Raw genomic sequence first — 25857 nt, 5'->3', positions numbered from 1 at the left:
GAACGAGGCATGACATTAATAGAAGCTCCTAGATCTAACATAGCTTTTTCAACTCTAACACTACCAATTTTACAAGGGATAGTAAACATACCTGGATCATTGCACTTAGGAGGTAGTTTCTTTTGGAGAACTGCTGAAACATTCTCCCCCATGTGAACTTTTTCATCTCCTCTTAATTTTCTCTTGGAGGTGCACAGTTCCTTAAGGACTTTAGCATATCGATGTATTTGTTTTATAGCATCTAATAAAGGAATATTTACCTCAACCTTGCGAAATGTCTCAAGGATGTCTTTCTCTTGTTCCTCCTTCTTAGATTTTGCAAACCGGCTTGGAAAAGGAGGAGGTATCACAATAGGTAGGGGTTTCGCTCTAGTGGGTTGCGCATCTTGAGATTTAGGCATCAATTCATTCTTCTCAAGCTCATCTTCTACATGGTTTGTCACTTTCTTACTATGCTCTTGCAACTCATTCCCACTTCTAAGGATGACAGCACTAACGTTTTGCTTTGAATTCACCTCAGATTGTGAAGGCAACCTCCCTAATACTTGAGACTCCAGACGGCTCACTGTAGTCACTAATTGACTCATTTGGTTCTCCAAATTCTGAATGATTGCTGTAGTTGCCTACTGAAATTGTTGAGTGTTAGTCGCAAGTGATTTAACAATTTCTTCAAGAGATATACCTAACTTGGAGTTTGACTGTGGAGGTGCTGGTTGTCTTGGTGGATACTGTTGTGGGAATCCTGACGGCCTAACTCCATAGCTGAAGTTGGGGTGATCCTTCCATCCCGGATTATATGTTTGTGCATAAGGATCATACCTCCTTTGAGGCATGCCTGAAAATCATTAGCTTGTTCAACGGGTTCTTCTTGAAGTGTAGGACACATATCAGTTGAATGACCCATATTGGAATAAATGCCACAAGTCTTTACCTGTTGCACGTTACCTACAACAAACTTTTCCACAAGAGAAGTAAGTTTATCTAAACGTTGTTCAACAGAAGAAATATTTACCTCATTCACCTTCCTTGAAGTGAGATCTTGCTTGCTGCCAAATTATTGTGCATTGGCAGCCATATTTGAGATCAACTCCCTTGCTTGAGTAGGGGTCCTGTTCACCAATACGCCTCCACTAGCAGCATCTATCATACTCCTATCCATCAATGATAATCCTTCGTAAAAATATTGAATAAGAAGTTGATCAGAAATCTGATGCTGAGGACAGCTGGCACACAATTGTTTGAATCGCTCCCAATACTCATACAAAGTCTCCCTAGGAAGTTGTCTGATCCCACAAATATCTTTTCTGATGTTGGCAGCTCTTGAAGCAGGAAAGTACTTCTCGAGGAACTGCTTCTTTAAACCATTCCACGTTGTAATCGATCCAGGAAGCAAGTAGTACAACCAGTCTTTAGCTAGTCCATCTAAAGAGAAAAGAAAAGCACGCAGCTTAATCTACTCTTCAGTCACGCCTTGTGGTCTCATACTTGAACATACAACATGAAACTCCTTGAGATGTTTATGAGGATCTTCACCTGCAAAACCATGAAACTTGGGTAATAAATGAATAAGACTAGACTTTAATTCAAAATTTACCTCCAAGTCTACATATTGAATGCAGAGTGGTTGCTGATTCAAGTCTAGTTCAGCTAACTCTCTAAGAGTTCTTTCTACAGGTGCAGCTTTATCCGTCACTTGTTCTTCTGAATCGCTAGATGATTCAACTAAATCAGGCACTGTATCTGTTTCAGAAAGCAAAGGCGACGAGGATCGTTGCTTAGCTTGTTTCGTATGCTGTCTCAGCTGGCGAGTTGTCTTCTCAATTTCAGGATCAAACAAAAGTGTACCTGTACGAGAAGAACGAACCATACACCAAGTAAAATGTAAAAAGGATTAAATAAATGACACCAATCCCCAGCAACGGCGCCAAAATTTGATGGTTGTCGAAGCCAACAAAAATAAATTCATACTCTAAATAAATTGTGTATAGTGATTGAGCAGGGTCGTGTCCACAGAGATCGGTAATTATTTAAATCCTTTTGAAATATAAAACGTAAAATGGGGGAATTGTTGACAATAATAAAAATCAAATTCAAAATAACAAGAATGCAAATTAAAGTTGTAATTCAAATTGGAGAAAGCTCTGGTTGAAGGAATTAACTCAGCTTGATTCGACTACTGATAATTGATTCAAATATAGATTATTATTACTTATGAATAGACCGGTTATAGCTATTGAGACCCTCTAATAGCCAATCTCTCCTTAACTAGTCGATAACCAAGGTACGACCGTTGGATATTTCCCTAATAGCCACTGATTCAAATATAGATTATTATTACTTATGAATAGACCGGTTATAGCTATTGAGACCCTCTAATAGCCAATCTCTCCTTAACTAGTCGATAACCAAGGTACGACCGTTGGATATTTCCCTAATTAATAGACAACCCTAGATACGATCATAGGATTTAATCAATTGACAGCCTGAAAAACCAGAGAAACCCAAATCCTAATCAACACATTTGATGATTCATTTAAATTAGATTGTTTATTCTCATAACACAACTCACTGCTATGTTATTTGTCACAAACATTAAAATCTTCATACGATGAATCCTTTAATTGACAATAGATTAAGTTGATAATTAAATAGTGGCCAATTACCTAATTAACAAAAATAATCATGAAACTAATTCAGAGAATAAACAAATACCCAAAAAGTAATAAAACCATTAAAGCATAAGAAAGATCTCACAGTAGTGATGAATCAAAGCTTCATTAACCTTCAACTAGAAAAATAAGTTTAGTTCTTCATAGAGAGAAGAGAAAAATTAGATCTAGGGTTTCTTTCCTTTTTCTCCAATCCAAAAATCCCATTTTTCACAATAGATTCCTCTCTTAAATACTCCCTCTCTCTTCTCCTCTAGAATTCTATTTAAAATAAAATACTAATATCTGAAATATTAAATTCGTAATTACAAAAATAACCAAAAATACAAAACACGTTAAACTAAAAACTGAAGGTCCGTAGTTGACAGCACGCGCCCACGCCTTATCAACAAAGTTCTTCTGACGCTCATAATTTCTCCAAGAGAACAATCATCTTTAAACATCATCTTATAGCTCAATTTTATCACAAATAAATAGAATTGCACCTACAAAAGTAAAACACAAGTAAATCATCATTATTAAGTGCAAAACATCGATATTAAGGGAAGTAAACAATGCAAAATTAGTGCATAAATTGCACTCTAACACAAGCGCTAGATGAGGCACATGGTGAGGCCTCATCATCTAAGAAGACAAGGAAAGTGTCTAATGAAGACTTGCCAAATGTCTTAGATAGAGCCCACAATGCAATAATCTTAAGTCTTTGAAGATGAAGTACTTTGAGTAGTTAGTAGTGAGAAGATAGCAGCCATGTTATGGAAGAAGCTTGAAAACTTGTACACTAAGAAGTCTAAGGCAAATAGAAGAAGGGTCATCCCCATCATATCACGTTAATGCTTTCAACAAGATTACAGTAGATTTTGAAGACATTAATGTGAAAATTAATGATGAGGATAAAGCCATGATCTTGTTTTGTTCATTGCCAAGCTCTTATGAGTATCTTGTTGACACCTTGATGTATGTGAGACAAACCTTTACCATAGTGGATGTCAAAGAAACTTTGAGTTCTAAGGCTGCAACAAAGAAAGAATCCAGAGATGGAGAAGGCTTGGCAGTAAAGGGAGAACAGAAAATAGAAAAAGTGGCAAAGGGAAAAAACAAATATCGAAATTCGGACTAAAGAACTTGAAATGCTTCCAATGCTACAAGGAAGTCATTTCAAGAAAGACTGCCCTGAGAGGAAAAACAAGAACAAAGACTTAAAGGAAAAGAGTGGTGATGCTACTATGCATCAAAGGGTCAGGCTATGACCCAACTAGAGTTCTTATAACTACAGATGGCCAAACCATAAGTAATTAGATTCTAGATTTTGGTTGTCCATTCCATATGTGCCCTAATAAGAGTTTGTTCATGAACTATAAAGCTTGTGATGGTGGGTTACTTGTAATAGGTAATGATACTAGCTATAAGGTAATTAGTAAAGGCCTAATTAGGCTTAAAATGTTTGATGGCATGATTAGGCAATTGAAGAACGTTAGACATGTGCCTGAACTGAAAAGAAACCTTATCTCTCTTAGTATGCTCGATAAAATGGGATGTTTAATTAAATTTGAATTTGGTACCTTAAGGGTAATAAAAAAATCAATGGTGTTAATGAAAGGAGATATGAACAATGGCCTATATGTCCTTCAAGGGTCAACTGTTACAAGTGATGGTGAGGTGTCAAACCAAAATTTAAATAGAACAATGTTGTGGCATTTGAGTTTAGGTTATATGAGTGAAAGGGGTTTAAAGAGATGTCAAAACAGGGGTTTTTAGAAAAGGACAAGATAGAGACCAAGAGTTTCTACGACGATATGTCCTTGACAAGTCTTCAAGAGTCAAATTTAGTTATAGTGCTTATGTATCAAAGAAACCAACACAAACAGCTTCTTTAGATAGGGCAAAGTACTTCTTATCTCTCATTAATAACTTTTTAAGGATGGTTTTAGTATATATGTTCAAGAGTAGGGATGATGTATTTGAATAGTTCAAGGCTTAGAACTATTAGTTCAGAATTAAACAAATAGAAAGGTTTGGAGGTTGAAGACTGATCGTGATTTAGAGTTTTGTAATAAGAGGTGACATGGCTATTGTATTGAGCATGGGATTGTGAGACACAAAACAATGAGATACATACCTTAGTAGAGTGGATTAGCTGAAAAGATGAAATAGAACTTTGATTGATAAGGTAAGATACATGCTTATTCATTCAAAGTTATCGATAACACTATGAGCAGAAGCTTTATCTACAGCTATCTATAGCTTGCTATAAGCTGAATAGAAGCCCTTTACTTGGAATTGATTTTAAACACTTATTGTGCTTTAGTTTGGTAGATCAACAAACTATTTTGGTTTGAGGGTCTTTGGTTTGCCTTTATATTCACACACTAAGCAAGGAAAGCTAGAAAGTAAGGCTTACAATGTGTATTTCTTGGCTATCCTGAAATAGTGAAGGGGTACAAACTCTATTGTATTGATTTAAAGTCATCAAGTGCTATTATCGGCAGAGATGTTATGTTTAATGAGTCTAAAATGCTTCAAAACTTAACTCATTGTAAACCTGATATCATAGAGCCGCCCAACGTGAGAGATTAGAAGACTCATTTTGGGGCAGAGTTGTCAACTTCTAACACGAAGTGGAAACCAAGAACTAAACATGAATCAGGATCCGATATGGACATTTCTGAATCAGAAGATGAGCAAACAAGTGATCAAGAAATTGGAGACTATTAGTTGGTGAGAGATAGAGAGAAAAAGGGTAATAAAGCAACCTAAGAGGTATGCATGTGTAGATCTGATAACATTTGCATTAACAACAACACATGAGGTTGAAATTGATAAAACAAAGACTTACTCAGAGGCTGCTAAAAGTGATAGATAATAAAAATGGTAGGAAGCCATTGATAAGGAAATGTAGTCATTGATCAAAAACCATACTTGGGATCCAATAAAGAGGCTTGCGAACGAGAAAGTAGAATGGTGTAAGTCGATTTATAAGGTTAAATAGGGAATTAGCTGTTGAACCTAAAGGCTTTACTTTTCATCATCACATATTGATAAACCATCTTTAGTTTCATGTTGCTCAATTGTTGCACTCATAATCACAATACTTTTCACTACAACTCTCAATGTACGAGGTGGTAGATACATATATAGCATAGGAATACCCAATTTCTGGGATCAATCATCTTCTATGATTTTTGCCATTTTAGATATACTTCCACTAAGCCATTTCTTGGTCTTTTTTTGTTGAAGGATCAAGCTCAAATCTGGGTTTATGATCAAGAATGACAAGTCGGTTACATTCTTTAGACCTTTATGACATGTTGCTCTTGCATGTATGACATGTCATTTGTAGAGCTCCGGAGGGACTTCTGACATTTATGTATTGTCAACTGGAAGACTAGGTGATACACGTGATTTTCACGTGCATCACTTATCAAATTCAACAGCTACATTTGCTGTTTTACATAACAGAGTGGATGAAGCATTGACACGTGTCCATCAATGGGTGCAAATGGCTGTTAAGGCCGTTATATGCATGTGAAGCTTGTGGGTTTTGATAACAAACCCAGAAATACGTGAGCTGGCTGTTAGTGGACATTTCTAGATGAATATCTCTCTGTATATAAGGCCTCATGAGTGGTTATTGAGATATGGTGATCCTGTCACACACTCTCTGCAATATTGAGTCTTGAGAAACCCAAATTAGTGAAATATTGTTTCTCTTTTTGCAATGGATGTAGGTTTGCTTGAAGCCATACCACTATAAATCTCTACTGTCAAATTGTGTAATTTTGTTTCTGTTCTTGTTGTTTTGGTTACCATTTTTGAATCGTTAAGAGTCAATTGCATTAAGCTTGATCTTTATAGGTGTAATTTTGAGATTTAAGTGCTTAGGAGTGGATCTTGGGGAATTAAACTTGGTTATTTGCGGAGTTTAAATTCAACATTTTTCATTGTTCTATAATCCTTCTTAAGTGTTTAGAACATTTTATTTGAACTTGTAATTAAAATTAGTCAGTAGTCCAGCAGGTGAAAAACAGAGCCTTAAATGAGGTTTTTCGATTCCCTTTTGATCTAAGCCTCAATTTTTCACAATCCTTGTTTCTCCGTAACCTTCTAGAGTGCTCTAGAATTTTGTTCTTCACTTTTGTTAACAAAAAGCCATTGTGAGGTTGGTTTCCATTAAGGAAATAGGCGCCATTAGTCACCGTACGACCAAGGATTTCGAGCATCCCAGACAGGCTGGTAGTCCAAAAATTTTCATCGCAGCTTTTAATTGCCAGTTGATAGAAATCAAATGAAAATCATAGGAATAAATATTGTTCCGAAAGGGAAAGTTCTGATTGGAATCAGATGAATAGTTCCTTCTCAATGAAACAAATATGGTCAAAGATCAATTATTATCCAAACGAGATCAAAACAAACAGAATAAATTTTCTAAGGTTCAGTTCCTCAATCGAACCAGCCTCAGAGTGGACTTTTATAAACCAAATTCAAGTACACAGCTCTAAACACTCAACAATGATTATTGAAAAAGTATCAGGAAAAATCAACAAGAAATGAATCAGTTACACAGTGGGATAATAACACCATTTAATCAGCTTTTATAACCGTGTTTTGTAGCTACCTTTAGCAACCAAGTCACAGCTAGCTAATTCTCTCCAACTGCTATCTATGATGATGCTGCGGCCATAAGTAGATGAGTACATATCAAGCAAAAGAGGAAACTGCAACAATACAAATAAGGTGACAGGGACACATCCAACAAGGGCAATTGGAATGATAACCAAATTCCATTTATGAGAAAGAGATATGTGAACGGTTGCACCAAAGGCTACCATCATGCTTGCAATAGAAAAGAACAAGGTGACGAGGCCAATAATTAACTTCCTTGGTAACGACAGAAGAAAATCGTCTTCTGCGTAGCGTGAAGTGAGGATGCCCAAGAACATTAGAACTGAAGAAATGGAAGAAAATAGCGCCAGTATATCTGAAATGGCAAAAATCATGAAAGATGGTTCATGTAAAATATTTGGTATTCCTTTGCTGTCACTGCCGCCAGGTACAGTGAAAGCTGCGGCAAACACAACAGTGATAATGAGTGCAGCTACAACTGAGCAAGATGAAGCTGTTTCCTTCATCCATTTTTCTCCTTCTTTCACTAATTCCTTGTGTTCTTCAGTAAAGACCTCCCTAGCAGTTTGGTTGGAACTATTTTCATCTCCTAGCATGTCTGGATGGATAAGTTTTTCTACCGCCTACAGAGAAGAAGTCATAAACACGAGGACTAAAAGTTTCTTTTAAGGTAGATTTCTAGGTGCAGAAAGGCCCAATGTACTTCATGGGAAGATGATAACTAAAGGCATTTGGACTAAGAAATTAGTCGGAAGTTTTCATTTTGAAGAATTGTTTATGCTTTTTCACGCTTACATATGTCCTGCAAATGCCAAAGTGATAGAACGCTTACAGAAACAAGTTAAAAACGGCGCCGGTTTACCTTATTTTTCAATTGAGTAAATCGGCATTGTTTCTTGATATCTTAATTTTGTCTTAATATCAATACTTATTTATCCTATTGTGCCACAAACATCAAATTGTATTAAATATAAAAAGGTGTATTAAGTTGTCGGATGAGCAATCACACCTTGAACCATTGCAACTCCCGCTGCATCTGCAATGCTGCACCAGCCACTTCACTTGAAGGTACCAACTTTGCCGCTAAATGCAGGATGTTGTTGCCAGAATTGCCTTCTGTTAAAAATAAATTTGTTGTGAAATTCACACGATGTATCAGATTAAAAACTTTTTCACGACGATGTAAAACTGCAACATCAAATATGCTACGCCGATCCTCATTCAACACATTTGCAGTCTTGTTATAGGCCATAATAAATTCATTGACAAACTCGTGTATCCCCAATCTTGCAGCTGTGAACAATGCCCCCTTCAATTCTCTTCTGTGGCAGGTCCAAATCACTTCTTTACAGATAATTCTGACAATTTCAACTGTCTGCATGTGCGCTAACTTTTGTTCATGTATAGCTTTCATGCTGGGGGCTGCAATTGAACTCGATCAATAAAAGGGAAATAAATAAATTAATTTCAAACAACTATATTTTAATTGAACACAGCCTCTCAAGACTTACCTAGGCGCATGAGGGCATTCCAGAGCATCCAATACGATTTATGCCACGTTGCACCTGTCATACGTATAAACAAACGAAATGCCTTTCAATTCAGAGTCATAAATTCAAGAAGACTTAGTATATAACAGTTTTACAGACCAAATGTCGTAGTGATTTGCTTAGCAGATCCAAAACGTGTGGATGTTTTTGAGTGGATTTTTGATGTCACGATAAGGTTCTCCATGTCTCCATCCACATTTTGATTATCTTTGGTCTGAATGGAAGGAACTAGTTTCTTTTCCACAGGAATGCCTGCAAATTTATTTACTTGGTTTTTTTAGGCCACACAAATAACCACTCTATATATACGCACATCTATATGGGGTCATCTTCCAATTAGTGCTTCCTCATTTTATTAAAATGAGAGCTCCTTCATTGGAGGATCACTATATAGATGTTTGTGTATGTGCTCATAAAGGATTATTGACACCAACAATTGTAAATTAAGCGTTGCAAACGTCCAAGCCGACTCCCACTTGCAAACGCGTAAGGCTTTTGAGCCAACTTGTTTAGAACAATTCCCCGAGAGTCGATGCTGTCACGGCCAATCGTTGGATGAAGCTTCAATAAATCCAAAGCTACATCTGATTCATGAACAATGTCAGAGTAGTGGCGATGTATTTGATCTCTATATAATGCGAGCATCATATAAACGAAGATAATAAAACTAAAGTATAACCAAGCAATCAACAGTAGAAACAGGAATTTGGTTTAACAAAAGCGGCAAACAAAATTTAATTGTTTATATTAAAACAATTAAATGTGCATTTGATAAAATTGCAAACACAATGGGATAATCGATTAAATTAATGCAGTGTTGGACAGTCAGGAAGAACAGGTCGTTCTGCTCGATACCGTCAAGAGTTCTTAACCATTGCGTGATAATTAATGGGTTCATCTTCAAAGAATTTTGACCCCCCAATATTTTCTATCGGAGTTCAGTAAGTTCGTTGTCTTATGAGTAATTTTCTTTTAAACAAAAAAATTAATCATATTATTTATCTGAAATATTTATTTGATTAATGTGCATTAAAGTAATAAAAGTTTTATTAAAGAATGGGCACTAAGAATTTATTTGATTAATGTTCATGTGCATAGAATTTGAAAAATATGCTTCAGAGAAAAATTCTCAGGTGCAGGCTGTCTACTTTTATCACGCTGTAAACTCCTCGTCCATACCGAGTTTCATGCGGACATTTTCACCACAGAAGGCCTCTATATCAGAGTTGTCAAAAACACATGTTAATTATAAGTTATGGTTTAGCGTTAGCTAGCCTTGAGGTTTTAAAAGAAAAAAGTTGGTTCGACAAGCTTTACATGGACAGTATAACTTGAAAATTGGTTTATATGTGTTAGCTTGAAACGTTAAGGTTAATAATACTGACCGTATAAATTAGCGTCGATGAGATATGAAAGCACTCTGGCACCATCGTTGCCGCTGTAGATGTCTACTCCATGAGTCACCTCTAGTAGATACCGAAACGTATCCTTATGACCCTTATACGCTGCATTATGAACCGGAAGGTGGTCTCCCTTGCTCCTTATGGTTGTTAAATCAGGGTTATACTTCACTAGGACTTTTAAGGCCCTTAGATTCCCTTTTCCCGCACACTGATATAGAGCGGTGTGCCCATGTTCATCTAGTCGTGCTAGTGTTTGTTGATCAACCTTTGACGCCAGCTTATCGAGGAGGCATGTGGCGTCATCTGACTCAACATCAACCAACGACTCCACAATCGCGTGAAATATTGTCTTTGAACCCGGTGCAAAAGTCTTGGCGGTCAAGGCATCGGGATCATTAGTGACGAAATCTTCCACACCTAGCCAATCATTCTTCTCTATCATTCTGTATAGCGGCCAATAACGAGCATAATACTCATCCTCCCCTTGATCATCTGAGTTAATCATCATGAAAACAGAATCTATAAATTATATAATTGTTACTATTATTCTGAAAAATTAACTAATAATACTGAAATTGAATCAGTAAATTAAAAATTAAAAATTAATCTCTTTATGTTAATTACTTATTTACCTATTGAACTCGGTGCATCTTTAGTTTGTTTACTTATTTTTGGCTCCGTCACAGTGATTTCATCTTCGGTTTTGTTTCTGCAGATAAGCTCAAAAATGGATAACATATCAGAGAAGTTATTATTACAATCTAGTCATCTAGATGATCGCCAATGGTAGACTCAAGAGTTAATTGTAGAGAGGGCGGTCAAAATGGAATTTACATCTGAATCACATTTTTTTTTGTCATATGTATATTTAAACACCATAAAATTTTAACATGTATTTTGCACCACCTTTATTTTTAATCTTGTATCAACCAACTGCTTTGACACTTAAAAATGATCATTTTATCCCTAAATGAATTAAAATTCCATTTTATTCTATAAAATTTTGAAAAATAATAAAATTGATTGTAAGAATAACTCAGAATTTAATAAAATAAATAAATTTTAAATTCAATAGGCTAATTTTTTATAAATATAATTTCAGTTAAAAATTATCATGTTAATTTTGTGTAATCATAATTTCATTCAATTTGAATAGGAAAGTTTCTTAATGTTAATTATAGGAAAGTTTACAATAATTATAAAAATTTTCTTTTCATGTTAATTTTTGTAAACTTCCCTATAAATAATTTAATTACAAAAATAAAATGAAATTAAAATTGCAAAAATTATAATCACAAGATGATGTTTTTTATAATTATAATTTCATTTAAAAATATACACTACAAGAAAAATGACCTATAATGACAGTTACTCATGTGACAGTTTTTGGCTAAAAGACTTTATATCTTATAAGTACGACATACATGTGACATAAATTTTTTCTATAAAAAATTTATGATAAAAATGTGGTAGAATTTACTGTTGTCAAATACTTATGACCAACTAATGATATATATTTTCTCTATCAAGAAATTATGATAGAATTTTATTTTGACTTTAGATTTGACCGAAATTTTTAAAATTCTAAATAATAAAAAATAAAAAATAAAACAACATCAAAACAAAGAAAGAAGTGAAACGACGTTGTTTCACACATTTATCAGTCTTTCAACCTCTTTTTCCCCCACGTGTTAAGGCCACACCCACTCATTACTCTAAAACTTCTCTCTCTCGAATGTAGCTCGCTCCTCACTGACAATGACAACCCTCACTGTCGTTGGCTCGCCGCTGACCCGCCGCAGTCTTTCTTTGCCACGGTGGAATCAAATTCAGTCCTAAATCGAAACCAAAACCTTACCTATCGACGACAGCCGAAACCCTAGCCATCAAGAATCCCTGAAAGCCACACTCATTCGCAAGCAAGCTTTACCTATTTCTCAGCGATTTCTAGCAAGTGATGGTGAGCTTCGCTGTTATCTCAACTATCTTCGACACGAGTTTCAAAGTTCTCATCTCTTTTAAACCTTAAGTATGATTTTTTTTTTGTGGGTTTCAATTTTTTTTTTTTGCATTATTGTTTTGTTTGATTGTTTCTCTCACTCGATTTGTGATTATAAATCTATATATAGTATAGGATGTTGTTCCGACTCTTGCATTAATGATATATTTTTTAGATATGGGTTTTGCATTCCATGTGTTTGTTAAAGGTTCTATTACATTTCTGGGTAATCTTGTGTTTTAGTATTACAATAATTCATTATAGAATTTTCTCATTTATTAAATTTTAGAAACATTTCTTGAGCTGCTTTATGAATCGGCTGAATTGAGCGAGACGGGGATGAGTAGAACAGTGAGGCCGGAACTGATAACTTTATACGAATGAACTTTTCCGTTTTAGGATTCAAGAAATTTATAAATCTAGTTAATAATGTTCGTTTGGGCTTTTAATGATAGGCTTAGATTTTATTCTACAATTCAGTCTTCTTTTGGATTGAAAAGTCTTGTACAACTTGTGACAAATGGTTAAGTTGCTACTCAAGTAATGCCCTGTGTTTGCATTTTGGCTCATAATGCTTGATCCTTCAGTGGGAATGAAAAGAATATTGAAAATTTTCTGAAAAATCTAATTAGTATTATCTGCAAAAGTTTCTTGAATAATTTGCGGAGTGAATCTCTTAATCGTCATTAGTAATTTAGTTAACTGCAGACTTTGAAGTTTCCAATTATTTATTCATTGAATATAATTTTTTCACTAGTGCAACATCAGGTGGAATTCTTAATAAAGCTAATGAAGCAGAGGAAAAGACGCATGGAGACTTCTTAAGGTTGGTGATGTTTCTTTCTGGTTCCTTTGATGCTCTTGTTGGTGTTTATTCACAATCCTGTTAGTCTTAAAATATATTTCAAAAATTCTGATAAATCTTCTCATTTGTTTGTTGGGACTATACATACCAGAACATATAAAGGGCTACTTGGAATTGTCAGCCAAGACAAAAACTTATTTTTGCTACAGCTTTTTCCAAGGGGGGTGCAGAATTTTGTAGGTGAGGGGGCTCGAGGGAAGTGGGGGAATCCCTATCCCGTGGCATCAAAGTTGATGATGATGTTCATGTAAATTTGGGTAAGGAAACTTTGTTATGTTTATTTTTATTCTGAAATGTGATATCAAGCTTTTTAAGTAAGGAATTGCTTATATTAGTTGTTCTTTAATTCCTGTTTTTCTTTTCAATCTCTTTTTCGGGTATGCAAACATTGATTGATAAGTTTGCTGAGGCTGAGCATGCAATGCATTAATCTTAAAGAGTTATAATTCTAGCATTCACTCAAATTCTTGGTATATTCTAATTCAAAACAGTATTAAACTTTAATAAGGCATGAGATGATTACCAGTAGGAAGGCATGCTAAAGAGAACAAAACTTAAAGAATCATGAACTTAAGTACATATAAATTTGATTTGGCCTAAGAATTACAGCTATAGCTATTGATTTTAATTTTATTTATATATCATTACTTAATGACAGGAAACTGCAGAACGCAGAGATTGCTGTGGATGCTTTGTCTATGTGGTAGGTGTTATACACAACTAATAGTACTATATAATTTATATTTTTATTTATTTTGTTGCGTAAATTTCTTCAATCTTTTTTAATGCCTTACTTTAGAGAAGGGGAAAAAAGGGTCTGGCCTTATTCTTCATTGAATATTTTCATATTCAATTAATTGCATGTGTAAATACTTATTTTTCTGGATATTTTCGATTGATGAAATGGGGTACATTTTACTTGGCTGAGGGGCTGCTGGATTTTGCTGGTAGAAAAGGACTACATTTGCATAGATTTGGTGCTGATGTTGCTGAATGCTAAGTGCATCACTTGGTTTTGGATTGGCCTTTGTTTTCTATTGGCTTAACTTTGGAATATTGTTCAACTTATATATTGTAAAGCTTGAATTGTATGCTTTTGTACTTTAGTTATTTTTATGGATAATAAAGTTCACTAATTTGATTCACTGGTTTTGTATTTGATTGCATTTAGTAATTTATTTTCTCTCATATAAATTTAATAATTTAAATTTTAAATTGAAGCAGCTGAAATTGCATAAATTTTTATTTTTAAATTAATTAATTATTAATTTTTTAAAAATTGTGATAGAAAATATCAGTCAGTATATGACACACAACTTTTGTCCAAAAAAATAATTATAATTTTAATTTCGTAAAATTTATTTTTTTCCACCAAAATTTTTTAAAAAATTTAATTTCCCTCCTATAAATAGTATGACAGAATTATGATAGGTAAATTCTATCACAACTCATGACTAGTTTTTGTCTGTCATCTTTTCTTGTCGCTGGCTACAATGACGGTAAAGACAACTGTCATCTACCCCCTAAGATGATAGTTTTTGCCTGTCATAGTAGGTCTTTTTTCTTGTAGTGAATTATCATCTTAGATTTTGAAATTTATTTGTTTTATAAAAGTTAGGGGTATTCTTATAATTATAATCTTTATATTTTTTAATATTTTGTAGAATAAATTTGTGTTTTAATTTATTTAGGGGTAAAATGATTATTTTAAAGGTCAAAATGGTTAATTGATACAAGTTTAAAAATAAAGATGGTGCAAAGTACGTGTCAAAATTTTATAGTAGTTAGATGTACATATGGTAAAAGAAATATGGTGTAGATATAATTTCTCCTAGTTAAAAAAATGTTGATTTTTTTTTTCAAAAGAGATAGAGCTAAAAGGAAAAATAATATGAAATTTAATATAATTAAAAAAAAAAAACGTAAACACTTGCATTAAGATTTTTGTTTTTGTCCTTTAACTTCACCCCACTTTTTTAAAGTGAGTAGTTTCTTGTTAAACAATATACACGCACCATCGCTGACTCAGGTGCGTTGCAGACTTTGAATTGTTAATAAGGACTAAACAATAGTAATCGTGATAATTCTTAACAACAGTCACTTGGAGAATAAGTGTATAGTTTTCAGCTAGTTACGCTAGGTGGATCCACGAAAAATTATATGCGTTCTACCAATAAATTCCACCTCAATCCCATCAAAAGCAAATCTTTTAGGTAAATTTATCATTAATTCAAAATTTGGGGTAACTTTATTATTAGCTCAATTTTTATTTACTTCTGTGTGAGTTTGAGGAGGGTTAGAGCGAGCTCAATATCATTAATTAACTATAGGCCTTCTAAAAACTTAATTAAGTTCAAAATACATTTCAAGATTTTAAGCTTTAATTTCAGTATAATAATGAATCAAAACGCAATCCATCAATTGAATTTTGTAACATCAAAAATATTAATAAATCAATTCCGCATACCTGATATCAGATACACGTATATAGGGTATTTATTTTCTTACTTGGAGAAATTGCTTTGATCATTTGCTTCTGGGTTTGATGATCTGCCGGCTTCTTCCATATTCGGAGTTTGGAATTAAACTTAATTTCTCGGTGTTTTTCTTTTCTATACCTGAAGCAAAGATAGATATATCAATATTTGAATTGAAGCAAAGATAGAAATGTTCAATTTTGTATCGAATCATAAGCTTGTTATAGTGTGTTGGATAGCTTTGTAAAAGACATTATTTGTAAATCATATCTATCCAACACACTATAACAAACTTTTTTTTTCCTCACAATAACTGTGATTAAAAATTATAAAACCTCAATATCAAATAGCTCAAAGACTTTGTTTCCTAATTTTGACTCACAAGATGGGAAGAGTAAACTTAACCAGCATATCTATATATATATATATAAAGCTGGGACTTGAGGAGGTGATATAACATCACCATTTCTCATTTTTGTAGATTCTCTATTATCTAATAAATAGAGAAATTTTCTTTTAGATTTTGCTTTTCATCTTCTCATAATTAATTTGATTGTTATTACACAATAACAATTATGTAAAGATTTTAATGAGACATATTCTTTGTAATGAACATCCAAGGAGGAGTGTTATGAATTTATTAAAATAAATATAGATATTCATAACATATATTTTTCAGTCTCCCCACTATCTCCCATTAGCAACCTTTAGCTTCCCTATAACTCCCACTATCTCACAAGGAATTATGATCCATAATTTTTCATTAATTTCATAGAGTGATTATGTAACTATAAAAGGAGTGCTCATCTTTTTGTTTTGTACACACACAATTGGAATGCATAAAATTACTCTATAATATATTCTCTCATTTTATTTTTTATCTTGCGCTGCTTCTTTATTTGTATTACTGGTTAATAGTTTTTTTTTTGTTTTTTATAAGGCTGCCTCATCTTAAAGAAAATCAATTTATATTTTTTATCAGTTTCATCAAGTGTAAAGTAAGAAAAAATGATAATACTAAATTTTTTTTTCAAAGCCGCGTGAAGCGCGGTTCTATTTTCTAGTTTTATTAATAAAACAAATAACTTGAATATCACCGGGGGGGTTCCCACCCTGTGAGTCAAAATAATAAATTGAATAGTCAATTTATATATGAAACAAGAACTAATTTACTATTAAAAATTTTAAAAGGCTAAAATTAATGTGATGCTCGCTTTCCTAATAAAATGCGCTAAATAATACAGGCCAAAACGCGAGTGGTTTATTTTCTTAATTGCAAACGTTGGTTATTAATCACCCATGCAGTAAGTACAGATTTTAAGGGAAAAAAAAACATGTAGAAAAAAAACAATGTAAAGGAAATAATCCTTTAGCTATTAATTAAAAAGACCTCGGTTTAACATTGAGTAAACGACCATTGGCTGAGGAATATATTCTGTAGTGTGATCAATTTTTTTTTTTCTTTTTTGGGGGTAAAACTAATCTTTATAAACTAATAATAATAATAATAATAATAATAACTGGTAACTTTACTAATGTAAAACAACGCGACTGCTGAAGGACAGAAAAAGGGACCAAAAAAGGGGCAACTTGAAGATTACTCGAGTAAGAAAAAAAAAGGCGAAGAAACCTAAATAAATTACATAGATAAAATTCATAATAAATATAATTGATTAATGAAGTTAAATTCATACAAACCATTTTAAAGGACTTTACATGTGGTTTACAGCGTCCGTAACATTATAGAAACATTATCGTTTTTTCAGCTACATACCACGATTATCAGTAAAGACTGTCAATCCCAAAACTTTGCACACTGAAAAATAATTATTAGTCAACTCCAAGTTAATTAAAACAGATAAAAACATAAATCCGTTAATTAGAATTCTTTTAAGAAAAAAAAAAGAGAACCTGTGAAGAAGAAGAGGAATGACGACTGGCAGCGGCCACGAAGCAGCTAGAGTGGTGGTGGTGGTGAATAATTTTGGGTGAAAAAATTAAAGAGTAGAAAAATTGATGTTGCAAAATTAAAGGAAATCGGGGCTTTTGCGTTCTTATAGATACTAAATTTGCATGAGAGGTTTCGTATCTCTAGGCTTTACTTAGCGACCACGTCAATAATAATTGGAGAATAGCATCTTCCCTTTGCGTTCTTTCATATTGGGAAACTTTCACTTTCACTAACTCAAGACAAGCATAAATGCCAGCACGATGGATGGAAGTAAATTATCTCTAAGAAGTATGGTAGGTTCTTGTCCTTTTTAACCAAATTAGTTCATGATATGGAAAAGGTGGTAGTCTAAAATTTTTTATCGCAAATTCTAATATCCAATTTTAGGGGATGATAGAAATCAAATGAAGATTATAGGAACCGATATTGATTCTAAAGGTAAAGGTCATGATTAGAATATGAGGAATAGATTTTTCTCAATCAAACATGACATCCATATAAAGCAAAACATCAAAGTCGTTATAAAATGATATTATGTAAAGAATTGGGACTATTATGTTGGGAGATTGATGGGTGAAGTAGACATGCAGCTAAAGTGAAATTGAGAAATAATGAGACACAAAATCACACAAGGATATCAGAAATTACGTGGTTCGGCTTTTAGCCTACGTCTACTGTCGAAAACAAAATGAAAATATTTTTACTAGTGAAAAAGAGTTACAAATATTGTAGTATTTTAGCTCACTACCCAAAACCCCAATACACCCAAACTCTCAAATCACTACACTCTAAAATCGCTCTCTAAATGAAGAAAAAGAACTGAAGAATTCGATGATTTACAAATGAGGAGAGCCACCCTTTTATAGCCAAATTTTGGCTAATGTGCACTATTATTTTATTGTAATTATTTTTTTTCCTTTTCCTTCTCCGGCCCGACACCCATTTTTTCTTCCTTTTCTTTCCTTTTTTCTTCCTTTTCTTTCCTTTTTTCTTCTTCCTCTTTTGTCTTCTTTCTTCTTTTCTTTGCCCTTTTCCATGGCCATTGACATTCTCTCACTTGGAGATTAGATTGGGAACCAATCAATCTCCACACCATCCTTTCTGCTTCGCCTATACTCATGTTGCCTACTTTTCTGCTAGGCCACAAGAGAATCTACTCTAGACATACTTGTCAGTATTGATTGGCTTGGTCAAAACATATGCTAGGTTCTCCTTGGTATGGATTTTCTGCAAATCGACACTTCCATCTTCCACTACTTCTTGAACGAAGTGATACTGAACTCCTATGTGTTTTGTCCTGGAATGAAAGACTGGATTCCTTATAATATGCAAGGTACTCTGACTGTCACAAAACACAGGAATTTTCTATTATTTGTGGTTTAACTCCTCCAATAATCTTTGTATCCAAATAACTTCCTTGCAAGCTTGTGTAGCTGCCATGTACTCTGCTTCTGTTGTAGATAAGGTCACAATAGTCTGCAATTTTGAAACCCAGCTTACAGCTGCTCCCGCAAGTGTAAACACATAGCCAGTAGTGAATTTTCTTTTAGCAAGGTCTCCTACAAAATCTGAATCCACATAGCCCCCGACAGTAAACTTTGATCCTCCATAACATAATGCAATATCTGAGGTTCCTCTAATATATCTTAAAATCTTCTTAACAACTATCCAATGCTCTCCACCAGGATTTACCATGTATCGACTAACTGCTCCTACTGCTTGTGCAATGTCTAGTCTAGTACATATCATAGTGAATATCAAACTTCCCACTGCTGATGCATACAGTACTCGAGACATCTCCTTCCTCTCTGCTTCATTGCTAGGACACATATTTGAGGATAATTTGAAATTAACAGGGAGTGGGGTAGAAATTGACTTACAATCGTGCATGTTGAAGCGTCACAAGATTTTCTTCAAGTAGTTCTTCTGAGAAAGCCAAATCTTCATATTATTTATGTCTCGGTGAATTTACATCCCTAGAATCTTGTTTGCTGATCCCAAGTCCTTCATTTTAAACTCCCTAGTCAATTGTGCCTTCAATTCTTGGACTCGATCTTTGTTGGGGCCTGCAACCAACATGTCATCCACGTACAATAGCAAAATGATGAAATCATTATCTTCAAACCTCTTGTAATATGCACAATGATCTGAACTAAGTCTACTGTATCCAAGGATTATGATGAAGAAATCAAATCTCTTATACCAACACCTCGGCACCTGTTTAAGACTGTATAGAGATTTGTTCAACCTGTAAACCAAGTTCTGCTTTCCTATTTCAGCAAAACCTTCTGGTTGGAGCATATAAATTTCGTCTTCAAGTTCTCCATGAAGAAATTTAGTTTTCATATCTAACTACTCTAGATGTAAGTCAAAGACTACTCTGACTATTGTTAGTCGAACCACTGGAGAAAATATCTCATTAAAGTCAATACCTTCTTTTTGAGCATATCCTTTCACCACCAATCTTACACGATACCACTCCACTTGGTCATTGCCATCACGTTTGATCTTGTTGACCTATTTGTTTCCAATGGCTTTTCTTCCATGTGGTAGTGGTACAAGTTCTCATGTTTTATTCTTGTGTAGAGCTTCAATTTCTTCCTGCTTTACTGTCATGCACCGCTTGGAAAAAAAAAAAAGAGCCAAACGTGGCTAATTTCAAAAGCAACAACCAACTGTCTGCTTCACCACTTCTCCACATGCCAACTTCATTCCTTGCTTGCCACATGCATATTTGACCTGCATGCTTCACTTGTGAGTCGGTGGCCATGTATATATAATTGGAAATAATTGAAAGCAGCTCTCATTTGTTCTTCCATTTTCGAAGTGAAATCAAAACCAAGAGAAGAAAAAAGAAAAACCGAGAGAAAAGAAAAGAGAAAAGAGAAGGAAAAAGAAAAGAAAAGAAGAAAAGAAGCTCAGTGTGAGAAATAAAGTGGAATTAGGAGGCAATAATATGGAAATTAGAACTAGATAGTTGAATTAAATCCAATTGAACCAGTGGGTAATAGATTTATAAAATTTGAGCAATTATGTTACAGTTTGCATGATACATATAAGTTTTTATATAAGTTCTAACAGTTAATTTTCAAACCCTATATTTTAGGAGGAACTCGAGAATTCAGGAACCTACAAGAGCCTCAACGAACCCCAAAGTGAAACAAGATCTGTGAATGGATACTATTATTACTATTATGTATTCCATGAAACATTTATGTTTGATATTATGATTTAAAATCATATTATGATTATATGTACGCATATTATATGTTTGATTGAGTCATGAGATTTGATTGCCAGTTACCATATATGTACCAGTCCCCATAGACTCTGCGCATGCGTATTGAGAGTTAGGTTACTCTATCCGAGCGATGTAGCTAAATTCCGTCGGGTATTGAGAGGTTTTTCCTCTACTCTACTCATGCGATGATGATCCCGACGAGTATTGAGAGTTATTTCCCCTAGGTATTATTTAGTGCAGTTTGTGATATATGTATGTATGTATGAATTCCATGTTTGCTAATGTATGATATTCAATGTGGAGTTATGTCACATAATTATGCATAAGCACTAGTACACTATATTATTATTATTATTATTTTAATATATATAATTACATCCACTCACTAGTCGCAAGCTCATTATTTTCCTATTTACTCCTTTTCTCCCAAGATTCTGTAAGATTTCGTGCAGATAAGTTCTAGTTAATTGAGGTTGGGCCACGAGACGCATTGCTGTATGTCTTGCATTTTGAGCACGTTTATGTTGCTTATGTTTTATATGTAAATATACATGTAATGTCAGTATGTACAATGAGACATAAGTTATGCAAGTTTTGAATACATTTATGATTTCAGAAAAGGCACAGAGGTGGTTATGTGTTTATAGGAAATGCCATATTAGATACATATTTTCATGAATTAAATTTGCGCCTCAAGTTTTAGTTATTAGTCTGCACAATTCACCTCAAATCAGACATGTAGGTCGGGGCAGGTCGTGTCAATTACTGTCATCCACAAAGTAACATCTGAGCTATTTAAAGTTTCATGGAAAGTTAATGGCTCTCCATGCTCTGTTAGAAGATAGTAAGTAACATTGATCTCTGTGACATACTCCGAGTGCCATGTTGGTGGTCGTCTCTCACTAGTTGACCGACGAACTTCCAAAGCCTCAGACTTGACTGGTTCTTGTTCCTCGTTCTCTGGTGCTGCTTCAGAAGAATTTGATTCTTCTTTTTCTGGATTATTTTTCACATTTATTGGTACAGTCTCTAAATTTTCTTTTACAGTGCTATCATCCTCATCTCTCCTTTGCAGTTGATCTTCTACAAAGATAACATCTATGCTGATGACAATCTTGTGGGCAGTGAGGTCCCACAGACGATACCCCTTTACTCCATCAGCATACCCCAAGAAGATACACCTCCTATATTTTGGATCTAACTTTGTTCTTTCTTGGGCATTGTACATCACGTACACAGGATTTTTAAATGCATGTAGGTAGGAGTAGTCAGCTGGTTTTTCAGTCCACATCTCCATCGATGTCTTCAGCCCAATAGCTATAGATGGCGACCGATTTACTAAATAACCGGCAGTTTTGGCTGCTTTTGCCTAGAATGAAATGGGTAAACCAACAGTCCCCAACATAGCTCTTATCATTTCTGTAAGAGTCCTGTTCATCCGCTCTGCCACTCCATTTTATTGAAGAGTGTATGCTACCATGAACTGCCTCTAAATCCCTTCTTACTTACAGAAAGCAAGAAACTCACCGTCTCTATACTCTTCACCATTATCTGTCCTCAAACACTTGATCTTTTTACCGGATTCAAGTTCCACTCGTGCTTTGTATTCTTTAAACACTTGAAAGACATCTGACTTTTTCTTAATTGGATACACCCAACATCTCATGGAATAATTATCAATGAAAGTTACCATGTACTTTGCACATCCCATGAATATGTCTGGTGATTCTCAAACATCAGAGTGAACTAATTCTAGAATGCATTTACTTATAGCAATAGATCTATTGAATTTTAATCTATACTGCTTACTTGTAATACAATACTCGCAAAATGGTAAGCTTACCAATTTGAGCCCTGGAAGCAATTTTTGCTAAGAGAGAATCTTCAAACCTTACTCTGACATGTGACCAAGTTTGAGATGCCATATCATCATTGATTTTTCTCCATTTGATGCGACACACGCATTAGCTTCTTGTAATGTTTCTCCTTTAAGCATAAATAAATTAGCACTGATCTTTTCTGCCTTCATCGATACAAGCGTGCCTCTAGCAATTTTCATGGTCCCATTTTCAACATGAGTTTTGCACCCATGACTGTCTCTTTCTCCTAGAGACAATAGATTCTTCTTCAGGCCTTTAACATGTCGTATCTCCTTAATTATGTGAATGGTACCATCAAACATTTTGATTTTGATGGTACCAATACCAGCGATCTCCAAGGCATGATCATCTCCCATATATACAGATCCTCCTGAAATAGGTTCATATGTATGGAACCATTCTCTCCAAAAGGTCAGGTGCTAGGTAGCTCATGAGTCTATGAGGCAAACGTCAGATAGCCATTTTCTGCCTTTTGAAATAGTTGTTGCCTCGCTGTAGATAATCTCGCCATCATCCAAAGTACTTGCTACACAACCCTGGGCATTTGATAACTCAGATTATTTTCCCTCTCTTCTCTTTTGGTTGTTCTAACACTCTTTCTTGACATGCCCTTTCTTACCACAATTGTAGCACTTGACATTCTTCTTACTTATGGATTTTGATCTACCATGATTGTGACTCATACTGGGGCCACGTTCCATTGATCTCTCTCTCGTCACTTATAGCGCTTCTGCTTGTTGCGAACTTGCTTGGCTGTCTTCCTTACTTTTCCACCTGCTCTCTTCATTTAATACGGAGACTGCAACATCGTCAAAAACTAAAATGTCTGTTGGATTGTTGTTTGTCAGGTTAATGATGAGTTAATCATACGAATCTAATAGACTTTGAAGTAGAAGCTCTACACGTTCATTTTCCTTTATTTTATGACACAACATTGTAAGTTGTGATGATAGAGTCTTAAAGGTGTTGATGTGGTCGGTCACCAATGTAGATTCCGCCATTCGAAGAGTATAGAATTTCCTTTTCAAGAAGATTCTGTTATGTAGTGACTTGGCCTCGTACAATTTTGTGAGAGTATCCCACATTTCCTTCATTGTCTTTTTCTCCTCCACACTAGATAACATCCCGTTTGCAAGTGCTAAGTGTAGACCAACAATTGCATTGCCGTCCATCTCATCCACTTGTCATCATTAGTTATCTCTATGGGCCTTTCTCCAATTGCTGCTAAGCAATTGTTTTTCCTCAAAATTGCCTACATCTTCATATTCCACAACGAGAAAATTATTCCCATTGAACTTCTCAATTTCATAGTTTGCCGCCATTTTATTAATAAATACCGCACACAAGCTAGTGTACCACCTTGAATAGTTGTGAGTATGTGTGAGAATGCACACCAGAAAAGTTCCCAGGAAAGACTGGAGGGGTCACAACGATCTCACTTAAAACCCAGACTCTTTAGGCTCTTATCGCCTTTGTGACAACTTTCCTAGACATGTACAAAACCACACAGTTGGTTTACTCACACCATTATTCCTTGCTTTGCACCACAAAATTCTTGGATTGCTCCCACCGTTTCTCGTGAATATTACCGTATATATGAACATACCATATACATGAATAGTACTCGACTCCAAAAAATACAACCAATAGCTCTGATACCACTGTTGGGAGATTGATGGGTGAAGCAGACATACAGCTAAAGTGAAATTGAGAAATAATGAGACACAAAATCACATAGGAACACCAGAAATTACGTGGTTCAGCTTTTAGCCTACGTCCACGGGTGAAGATAGAAGGAAAATATTTTACTAGTGAAAAGAAGTTACAAGTATTTTAGTATTTTAGCTTACTATCCAAAACCCCAATTCACTCAAACTCTCAAATCACTAGACTCCAAAATCGCTCTCTAAATAAGAAAAAGAACTAAAGAATTCGATGATTTACAAATGAGGAGAGCCACCCTTTTATAGCCAAAATTTAGCTATTGTGCACTATTATTTTATTGTTATTATTTTTTTTCCTTTTCCTTCTTCGGTCCGGCACCCATTTTTTCTTCTTTTTCTTTCTTTTTTTCTTCTTCCTCTTTTGTCTTCTTTCTTCTTTTCTTTGCCCTTTTCGGTGGGGCATTGACATATTATGGAATGAGAAATATAGATGCATGATCGATCCCGAAAATATTGCATCTGACTATATTACTTTTTTAAATCATTCAAAATGTTGACAGATTGGACCTTTGAGCACTATTGAATAACAAGAATCAAAATTGTTTTGTTTCTCTAGTTTTTCATCCACTAAAAGAATCATATATGTCCTTTGGCGGATAAAAAATGTTGATCTTGTGGACCTTCTTCAACCAAGAATATAACTAAAGATCAAATCCAAATATTACATTAAGCAGCAAAGATCAATAAGAACCTAATGTGAGATCAAAACAGACAGAAGAACTATTTTACGCTTCAGTTCTTCAATCAAAATTTAAGTACACAGTTCTAAACACTCGTCAAGGATTATAGAACAAGCATCATGAAAAATCAACAAGAAATTACTCAGTGGTACATTACACCCATTTAATCATCTTTTATAGCTCTATTTTTGTAATTTCCTTTAGCACAATGTTGTGGCCAGCTGATTTGTATAAATATGTCGTGACCATAACTAGACGAGTACATATCAAGCAAAAGAGGAAATTGCAACAATGCAAACAAGGTGACAGGGACAAATCCAACAAAGGCAATTGGAATAAACACCAAATTCCATTTGTGGTAAAGAGATACGTGAACAGTTGCACCAAAGGCTACCATCATGCTCGCAATAGAAAAGAACAAGGTGACGAGGCCAATAATTAAGTTCCTTGGTAACGACACAAGAAAATCTTCTTCTGCATAGCGAGAAGTAAGGATACCCAAGAACATTATAACTGAAGTAATGCACTAAATCTAAGAAATTTGGTAATGCTCTGCTGTTAGTGCCACTAAGTACAATTAAGTGTAGCACATTCGCTTATGATCATATTTATATAAGTTATTATTATAATAACTTATGAATATATAAGTTAATTGGTGTTGGGCTTAAACAAATTCAAAGCCGAAACTATTAATTTTAAAACCCAAGCCCATCAGCCATTTTTTATGATATTAAGCTAATTTAAAAAAAAAAAGTAAAAAGAAAAGCATTTTCCATTTGCAAGCTCATGGGTAAA

General features: G+C 34.4%; 1 protein-coding gene, 1 long non-coding RNA gene and 1 other non-coding gene across 3 annotated transcripts; 2 read left to right on the top strand and 1 right to left on the bottom strand.

The window, feature by feature from the left end:
• Nucleotides 1–1205: 1205 nt before the first annotated feature.
• On the top strand, nucleotides 1206–1312 carry LOC112098663. The gene has a single exon (XR_002905773.1). It is a non-coding gene; the product is annotated as a small nucleolar RNA R71 (small nucleolar RNA).
• A 5943-nt stretch (nucleotides 1313–7255) lies between these two features.
• LOC18042962 (protein ACCELERATED CELL DEATH 6) lies at nucleotides 7256–15705 on the bottom strand. Its single transcript, XM_024184909.1, has 8 exons — nucleotides 15618–15705; nucleotides 10878–10960; nucleotides 10228–10737; nucleotides 9277–9426; nucleotides 8942–9094; nucleotides 8804–8857; nucleotides 8302–8714; nucleotides 7256–7915 (listed from the first exon to the last, which is right to left on the bottom strand). Exons 1-8 carry the CDS (start codon nucleotides 15674–15676, stop codon nucleotides 7262–7264), a joined length of 2076 nt encoding a protein of 691 aa, XP_024040677.1. The 5' UTR covers nucleotides 15677–15705; the 3' UTR covers nucleotides 7256–7261.
• LOC18042961 lies at nucleotides 11954–14254 on the top strand. Its single transcript, XR_002905575.1, has 4 exons — nucleotides 11954–12274; nucleotides 13002–13070; nucleotides 13201–13366; nucleotides 13768–14254. It is a non-coding gene; the product is annotated as an uncharacterized LOC18042961 (long non-coding RNA).
• Nucleotides 15706–25857: the final 10152 nt, after the last annotated feature.

Source organism: Citrus clementina, unplaced genomic scaffold (assembly GCF_000493195.1).
Source record: "Citrus clementina cultivar Clemenules unplaced genomic scaffold, Citrus_clementina_v1.0 scaffold_5, whole genome shotgun sequence".
Classification (NCBI taxonomy): Eukaryota; Viridiplantae; Streptophyta; class Magnoliopsida; order Sapindales; family Rutaceae; genus Citrus; species Citrus x clementina.
Note: the sequence above shows the minus strand (reverse complement) of the source record. Positions and strands in the feature narration are given on the sequence as shown.

Bases quoted from the DNA above. Each gene is read 5' to 3' on its own strand.
- LOC18042962 (XM_024184909.1), bottom strand. From the start codon at position 15,676: ATGGAAGAAGCCGGCAGATCATCAAACCCAGAAGCAAATGATCAAAGC. The intron at 9,095-9,276 runs GTTGGTGTCAAT...ATAAATTTGCAG, and splicing joins GCAACGCTTAATTTACAATT to GCATTCCTGTGGAAAAGAAA. The intron at 8,858-8,941 runs GTCTGTAAAACT...TACGTATGACAG, and splicing joins GCAAATCACTACGACATTTG to GTGCAACGTGGCATAAATCG.